The 8,485-nt window shown below is 47.8% G+C and overlaps 1 protein-coding gene and 1 pseudogene across 1 annotated transcript; both read right to left on the bottom strand.

Annotated features, from left to right (window-relative positions):
- Positions 1–1,810: 1,810 nt before the first annotated feature.
- Positions 1,811–3,264, bottom strand: LOC123059657 (putative F-box protein At1g47790). The gene has a single exon (XM_044482168.1). The coding sequence runs from the start codon at positions 3,169–3,171 to the stop codon at positions 1,984–1,986; it is 1,188 nt and encodes a 395-aa protein (XP_044338103.1). The 5' UTR covers positions 3,172–3,264; the 3' UTR covers positions 1,811–1,983.
- A 3,734-nt stretch (positions 3,265–6,998) lies between these two features.
- On the bottom strand, positions 6,999–7,140 carry LOC123063850 (uncharacterized; annotated as a pseudogene).
- Positions 7,141–8,485: the final 1,345 nt, after the last annotated feature.

Raw genomic sequence — 8,485 nt, 5'->3', positions numbered from 1 at the left:
TCCTCCCGTGAAACTATAAGAGCTGTGGAGATGTCTATAGGAGGTCGTTCCTGCTCATCTCTTCCTTGGAGAAGATATGTGGAGGAACGACCATCACCAATAGGCAAAATACCTCTGAGGGAGTGTTCACTATATACACAACCATTTGAGAGATGACAGTTGTTGAGAGCCTCGACGGACTGAAACTCACCTCAAATGCAGAGTACGTGATTCTTCTAGGTTTGACTTATGTTAGGTTTAGTCTGTGTCTTGACTTTGAAATTCAAATCCAATGTGTTTTTGCTTCATGTTAGGTCCGTGTGTTCACTAGTTAGGGAGATCTAGGGCCCCCACAGGATGGCTGCAGTGTCCGAGAGGGCGGCTGCCTACGATGATTCTCTCGTGCAGCGGCCGAGAGGGCGGTTGAAGTGGCAGGAGATGCCGAGAGGGTGGCTGCAGCGGCACGGAGGGCGAAGTCCTACGCTGAGGTCACGGTTGCCTCTGCAGAGAGGACGGCTACAGCTACTGAGATGGCTGGGTCATCTGCCAAGACCGCTTGACCATTAGTCGATACCTCGGCGGCTGCTGTTGTGGCAATCGAGACTGCAGCGGCCCCTTGACGGACCTCATAGGTTAGCATGAATTAAATATAATTATTCTTTGGTGTGAGATTCTTAGGCTATAATTGATTGTGACACTGGTTGGTTGGTACAATATAGTATGAGTTCGTTTGCTAAACATGACTTAAATTCAAATTAATTCTAAAAGTTCAAATGGTATCAAAAGGTAGTATTGTTCAACAATGTAGCCATTAAGGATCTGTGTCTTGCTTTTAGTCTGATGGTGCTCCCTTTGTCAGAGATGTTCATGGAGAATGGATCCCGACTGTTGTCGTTGGGGTGGTTCCTTTATTTATTTTTCTTCCACCACCGACCTTAGGAAGGTAGAGAAGGAACGACATGGTCGAAATACTAGCGAGGGAGTGTCCACCATATATACAACCACTTGAGAGATGCGAGTTGCAAGAGATATTCCCGAAGGAAAGGTATCGATTGTTGTTGTAGGTGGTGATGTGTGTCAGCCTGCGGAGGGGATCGGCAGATCAACCATCACCAACAGACGACATTATGTTGGGACTACAAAATATGCATGTGGTTCAACCCCGACTACATCATTACTCCTCCCCAGGTACCTATATATAGAATGACAAAAAGAGTTACGGTGAATGAACTCAATCGAAAAAAATGCACACATGCTCCCTACCTCCTCTCTAGTTCCCTCACTTCCTCACAATATAGTATGAGATACATAAATAATTGATACGAGCACGAGCCATAAAGACCCTAGTACAAACAAAGTTACAGCGAACTATTTGAATTCGTCATCTCTACCTCCCGCCCATTCCGCATTCCTTCAAATATGAATATAACTTTCTAAAAGCTGAATGAGTTAGCCATCATGAGATTCAAGAACCCACACGAGCTTGTGAAAACTCATGGGATGACCCTTATAACGTTACGGCCGCTTTGTCTCTTGACTGCCAAAAAAGAAGACCAAGAGATGCCACGAGAAAAAACTATTGCTCTTTTATCACGAAACAAAATGTGTATTTAAGGTCGACAACCATTGACAACGCGATCCTCGTTGTAGACCGATGACAACGTTAGCTGCTCACACAACCTAAATTTATTCAAAAGTAAAAAAAACGAGCATCTCACTGAGGATGCAAAAATCTCATCACATCCAGCCACACCTGGTAAAGAGAGGTTTTCACGTCGGTGTGCAATATCTCAACACTGCTTAATGGGTGCAGCGTATGATGATTATCAGACTGACTAATGAAAAGTTTCAGATAGATGCCTTGTGATGTTCTAAACTTAATTGATACGTAATTTTCTTACAAGAAGATAAGCAATGCATACTGACTGATCTAGGTAAAGAATGAAAGGCTTCAATGAGAGGAAGCCTTTGTTGCACCAAATGTTACCCAAGCTGAAACTTCAGCTAGATTAAGACGAAGCTTGGGACGTAGGGGATTGCATCAAAGTATGTGGCAGTTCGGCTTGGATATTCAACAAGTGTGTCCTCGTCGAGGTTGTCATATCTTAGGTCATTCATACAAATTGTATGGTTGACCGTGACACCTTTTCCAGGTTGAAAAGTGCAGCGGTGCAGATAATTACCAGAGGATCGGCACACGAGTACTCCATTACCCAACATAGCCACCGGATGAAGAGGTTGGGTCCAGTCAGAGAGGATGTTGTAGCACTTCTCCCATTGTGGAAGGTCCAAGTCGGTGCATATCCACATGTCAAGGGATCGATTCATTAACCCTACACTTGTGGTCAAGCACAGCACTTCCCTCAACTCAGATAAAGTGGATGCCTCGTGGTCGTCCCATGACCAGCAAGGAGGTGGTAGAATGAGGCTGAATGTTTCTTCATCCAACCTAAACCGCAGAAAACCCAATTGACCATTACGATTCTTTTGATCAACTGTCCAGATCAAGGACCCCTTGAAGCAGATCGCCGCCGGCCGCCTCTTGACGTGAAACCACGGGGGTTGTGACACCGTCTCGTGCCAGCACCGTTCTGAGCTTCCAATCGTCAACACCTCTACACGCGGAGGCATGAAGAAACGAACGACCTTGTAGGCGTCGGAGCGAGGGTCGCGCCCGAGACCGAACGCCTCGAGGTAGCTGAAGGACGTTGAACCGCCAAGGCGCCCCCAGGGTAATTCCACGACGCGGCGCATCACTGGGTTGAGCACCCACGCTGCGGACCGGGTTCCCACGAGCACCAGCCCGTCGCAATGGACAAGGTCGTGCGCCTCGAGAAATTCGGGAAACGGAGGTACCGGCATTGGGTACAGGAGGGCCGTCGCGGTGCCGTAGGCATGGTCCTCCTCCCACTGGTAGAGGCCGGTGAGGCTACCGTTGAAATTTTTGCCGATCGCATGGATCCGCGGGGCGATGAGCAGGCACGGGTCGTCGGTCCTGTGCCGGCGAAGGTGCGTGCACTGGAAGGATGGATCGTTGGAGATGGTGGTGTGCCATGCCTTGGAGACACACCTGAACCGGAGAAGTGATGTGACGGGCAGCCGGAGGAGGATCTCGGTGACGACCTCATGGGGGATGTACGGGTTCGTCTTGATCCGGATCTTGGCCGCTGGTGCCGCCGTCTCATCCTCCATGGCCTGCCTGCCCTAGATAGATCGATCTCCCCGAGGACTTACTTGCTCTATATATATAGATCCAGCCTGGCCGTGTACGTCTGTACGTGTCGATCGACTCTCTTGCATGACCTGGCTAAATACATCGATGGCTTGTCCACGAAAAATAATAATAACAGATCGGTACCTTGCGTAGTTTAATTTCCTATAAACGCTTCTTCTGGCAGCCTGGTGGTCCCACGGGTGAATTGCCAAGCGAAAGCTCCGTGCCTTGGAGCCGACTGAAAGATTACGTGGAAGCGTATGCCTTTGAGCAGGGACGCGTTCGTGTTATATAGGCAATGATAGATTACAACATACGGTAGTTAGGTTGTGGATTGATCCTCAAGAAATCTATACAAGAGATAAGGATAAACCCTAACAACCTAACCACCTAGATTACAACGCACGCAATCTACCTACCTCTCTACGATATACGGTTTACACAATACCGTATACCTTGTACATGACTCTTTCTAACGCGCCCCCTCAATCACAGCTTCACCAAGTAGAGATTGTCCTTAAAGTCTTCTAACTTCTTCCATGACAAAGCTTTGGTAAAACCATCTGCAACTTGATCACCTGTGGGAATAAAACAGATATCTAGTAGTTTGTTAGCTACTCTCTCTCGAACAAAATGATAGTCCACTTCTATGTGTTTTGTCCTTGCATGAAACACTGGATTTGCTGACAGATATGTGGCACCAATATTATCACACCAGAGACGTGCAACTGGTGAGTGCATGACTCCAAGTTCACGTAGCAAAGTTTGAACCCAAATAATCTCAGCAGTGGCATTGGCTAAAGATTTGTACTCTGCCTCTGTACTAGACCGAGAAACAGTAGCTTGCTTACGTGCACTCCAAGAAATCAAATTTGGACCAAAGAACACACAAAAACCTCCTGTCGACCTTCTGTCATCTGGACATCCTGCCCAGTCAGCATCAGAGAAAGCACTAACAACATTGAAAGTTGACTTGGTAAATTTCAGACCCGTACTCATAGTACCCTTGAGATATCTCAAAATTCTCTTGACAACTGTCATATGTTGAGAAGTAGGAGAATGCAAGTACTGGCATACTTTATTAACAGGGAAACAAATGTCAGGTCTTGTCAGTGTCAAGTACTGCAAAGCACCTACTATGCTCCTATATTTTGTTGATTCCTCGGCCCCTAAAGGCTCCCCTTCTTCTCTTGACAGCTTTTCTGACGTGGAGAGGGGCATGTTTGAAGCCTTACAATTTACCATTCCTGCACCCTTAAGCATATCCAGGACATATTTTTCTTGAGTAAGGAGTATTCCATCTTTTACCTTTCTCACCTCAATACCCAAGAAATAACGAAGATCACCCAAATCTTTCAAGGCAAAATCCTTCTTAAGATCTTCTAGCAATGCTACAGTTGCATCTTGTGATGAGCTAGCAACAATAATATCATCAACATAAACCAACATAAAAATAGTGATATTTCCCTTTCTGTAGAAGAACAAAGAAGTATCTCCCTTGGATGATTTGAAACAAAGTATTTGAAGTTTTTCACTTAACTTGGAGTACCAAACCCTAGGTGCTTGTTTTAGTCCATACAGAGCTTTATCAAGTTTGCATAGATAATTCTCCTTTCCTTTTACCTCATAACCAGGTGGTTGTCTCATATAGACTTCTTCCTCTAGAACGGCATGAAGAAACGCATTCTGAACATCCAACATCCTGCCTTGTCTCATCAGCATTGGCCGACGCGCCCACATCAGGTTGGTCCACCTGGCGGTCATCATGAGGCAGCGCCCGACGCGAGGGACCGGTCGGCTCAGAAGTCGGCCCACCTGGGGAGCCAACACCCGACATGCCCACGCGCCCTCCTGGCCCACCCGGGGAGGCAGCACCCGACGCGCACACGCACCCCCTAGGAGGGGTGCGATCCGAGGCGGATTCCCCTGAGCTGCCGCCTGCACCTGCGCTATTATCCTCGGAATCAGCGGCGGCAGCACCTGAATCTCCTCCGTGCTCTGCGCCATTTTCGTCCTGTACTGCCTGCATAAAATGACGCATAGGGGCTGGATTTTCACCAGAATTAGCAGGAAAATTTGCATGTTGATCAAGTACTTGTTCACCCCCATGATCAATAGGCTCAGACAGGGTAGTTTCAGGTAGCAATAAGATCTCAGATCGAAGGGGAGTTCCTGCATTAGGGTTTAAAGCCTTGAAAGGAAAAACCGTCTCATCGAAGATGACATCCCTAGATATGTAGACTCGGCCAACAGCAACATCAAGGCATTTAAAACCTTTGTGAAGATTGCTGTATCCGAGAAAAACACATTGTTTGGATCGAAATTATAATTTTTGGAATTATAGGGACGGAGGTTGGGCCAACAGGCACATCCAAAAACTCGAAGGGAATGATAGTTTGGTTGTTCATGAAACAGACGACCCAGGGGGTTTCATAGTTGATCACTTTACTAGGGGTGCGATTTATGAGATATGTGGCAGAGAGAAAAGCCTCATCCCAAAATTTTAAAGGCATGGAGGCATGAGCCAAGAGAGAAAGACCCACGTCGACAATGTGACGATGTTTTGCTTTCAGCTGACCCGTTCTGCTGATGAGCATGAGGACAGGAGACATGGTGGGTGATTCCTAGTTGGCGAAAGAAGGAATTTAAACATTCATATTCGCCACCCAGTCAGTTTGCATGGTGATGATTTTCCTATTGAACAACCTTTCAACTAGTGCTTGAAATTCATGAAAGATTTTGAAAACTTCAGATTTATGCTTAAGAAGATAGATCCATGTGAATTTGCTATAATCATCAATAAAGGACACATAATAGTTTTTCCTATTGATAGAATCACGGGGAGGCCCCCATACATCAGAGAAAATTTGCTCTAAAGGAGCTTTAGATACACTGATCGAACTAGGATACGGTAGTTGGTGGCTCTTGCCTAATTGACAAGCGTCACAAACACCTTCTTTATTCAACTCACTACTTGAAAAGGGAATGTTGTTGTGGCTAAGGACATGACGAACTATGGTTGATGAAGGATGCCCTAGCCGACTGTGCCACCTGTCCGTGGACACTTTATTGACACCAAACGTCTGTTTGCTGGAGGTCACCGGAGCCGATGATAGGGGGTAAAGACCACGTTTACACCTGCCTTGGAGAAGGGTTCTCCTCGTTCCCTGTTCCTTAACGAAAAATAGACGTGGGTGAATTTCAAGAAAGGTATTGTTGTCAGTGGATAAACGGTGAGCTGAAATAAGATTTTTGGTGGCATCGGGTACATGCAATATATTTTTGAGATGAAGATCATGAATGGGGGTTTGAACAGTGGATTGACCAATATGACAAATTTCCATACCTTCCCCGTTTGCAGTATGGACTTGTTTGTTGCCGTTATACTTGTTGCGGATGGTCAACTTGTCGAGCTCGCTGGTGATGTGGTCCGTGGCCCCCGTGTCCAGGTACCAGTTTGTGTCCACTCCATAGGACGAGGTGGTGGCCGAACCTGCACTTTTCTCGTTCTTGGTGAAGGAGATGTCGAAGCGGCGGTAGCACTCGATGGCGGTGTGGTTTGGCTTCTTGCAAATCTAGCAAGCAACCTTAGGGAGATCGTTGCCTCCTCCATTGCCATTGCCACGGCCTCCATTGCCGTGGCCACCGCCTCCATTGCCACAACCTCCATTGCCGCGGCCGCCTCCGTTTCCACGGCCTTCGTTGCTACGGCCGCCTCCGCGAACGAAACCACCATGGCCACGAGACACGGCGTTGGCCGAGGATTGAGAGAACTGATTTCCCCCTTAAAACATGGCAAGACGCTTTTCAAAACCAATTAGCTGAGAATAAAGTTCAGCTACCTTGATGGGCTCAGTCCTCGCAGCGCAGATGGACGAGACGAAGGAGATGTAGTCGAAGTCGAGTCCGGCAAGGATGTAGGAGACCATGTCATCATCGTCGAGCGGCTTCCCTGCTGAAGCCATCTCGTCGCCTAGCGCTTTCATGCGCTCGATGTATTCGGCGATGGTCGCGGTGCCCTTTTTGGTGGTGGAGAGGGCGATCCTCGTGTTGACGATGTTGGCCTACGTCTGGGAGAGAAACATCTCTCCGATCGCGGTCCATGCCGCGGCGGCCTTGGTGCAGTGGGCGACTTGGATCATCACAGGAGCAGAGATTGAATTGAAGATGAAGCTGAGCACCTGGGAGTCTTGCGCCAACGCGGTGAGATGTTCCGGGTTCGGCACATCGGTGGGCTTGCCGTCCTTGTCGACAAGCTTGGGCTCCGGGAACGGGTGATCGGGGTTGAGGTGGTCGATCAGTCGGGCTCCGCGGATGGTAGCTAAGGCCTGTGCGCGCCATACAAGGTAGTTGCCGCGGTGGAGCTTTTCAGCGATGGGAATGAGGGCATATGGAGCGGCGGCGGCGGAGCTAGAGCTGGCCATGGCTACTAGGTTTGATGCGAGCTGCTAGGTTTGGATGTGGTAGAGGAACTAGGCTCTGAATACCATGAAAGATTGCATGGAAGTGTATGCCTTTGAGCAGGGACGCGTTCGTGTTATATAGGCAATGATAGATTACAACATATGGTAGTTAGGTTCTGGATTGATCCTCAAGAAATCTATACAAGAGATAAGGATAAACCCTAACAACCTAACCATCTAGATTACAACGCACGCAATCTACCTACCTCTCTACGATATATGGTTTACACAATACCGTATACCTTGTACATGACTCTTTCTAACACCGACCAAAGGCACTTGTGGGTGCCGTGCTCTTATTGAATATGTTGTTGTGGTTCTTCTCTCTATGTTAGCGTTCCGGATGAAGACCTTTTATCCGATGTTGAATCGGTTGTGGCAACGCTTTGCGTCGTTCTCCCTCTTGGGGGGGGGGGCGTTATCTCAACATTGTTCATGACGTGTTCCATGTCTCTCAGCTCTGCAAGTGCTTCAAGACTCCTGAAAACACCGTCAACTTCGAAGACATTGAGCTCCAAGAAGATCTCTCTTATCGTGAGCACCCCATTGCTATTCTTGAAGAGACTGAACGCAAGACTCGCAAGAAGTCAATCAAATTCCTCAAAGTCAAGTGGTCACACTATTCCGACCGTGAGGCCACCTAGGAACGCGAGGATCACCTCCGTTCTGAGTACCCGGCGTTCTTCCAGTCCTAGATCTCGGGACGAGATCCTTTCGTAGTGGTGGAGTGTTGTAACACCCCGGATATGATTTACCCAATATGTAATCCAACTCTTGCCGTTTCCGGCGCTAAGTTATTTTATTTTCTCGGGTTCGGGTTTTTGTCTCC

Source organism: Triticum aestivum, chromosome 3A, assembly GCF_018294505.1.
Source record: "Triticum aestivum cultivar Chinese Spring chromosome 3A, IWGSC CS RefSeq v2.1, whole genome shotgun sequence".
In the NCBI taxonomy this organism is placed as follows: Eukaryota; Viridiplantae; Streptophyta; class Magnoliopsida; order Poales; family Poaceae; genus Triticum; species Triticum aestivum.
Note: the sequence above shows the minus strand (reverse complement) of the source record. Positions and strands in the feature narration are given on the sequence as shown.

What these genes read in the sequence shown, in the direction of transcription:
- LOC123059657 (XM_044482168.1), bottom strand. Translation starts at nt 3,171, where the DNA reads ATGGAGGATGAGACGGCGGCACCAGCGGCCAAGATCCGGATCAAGACG.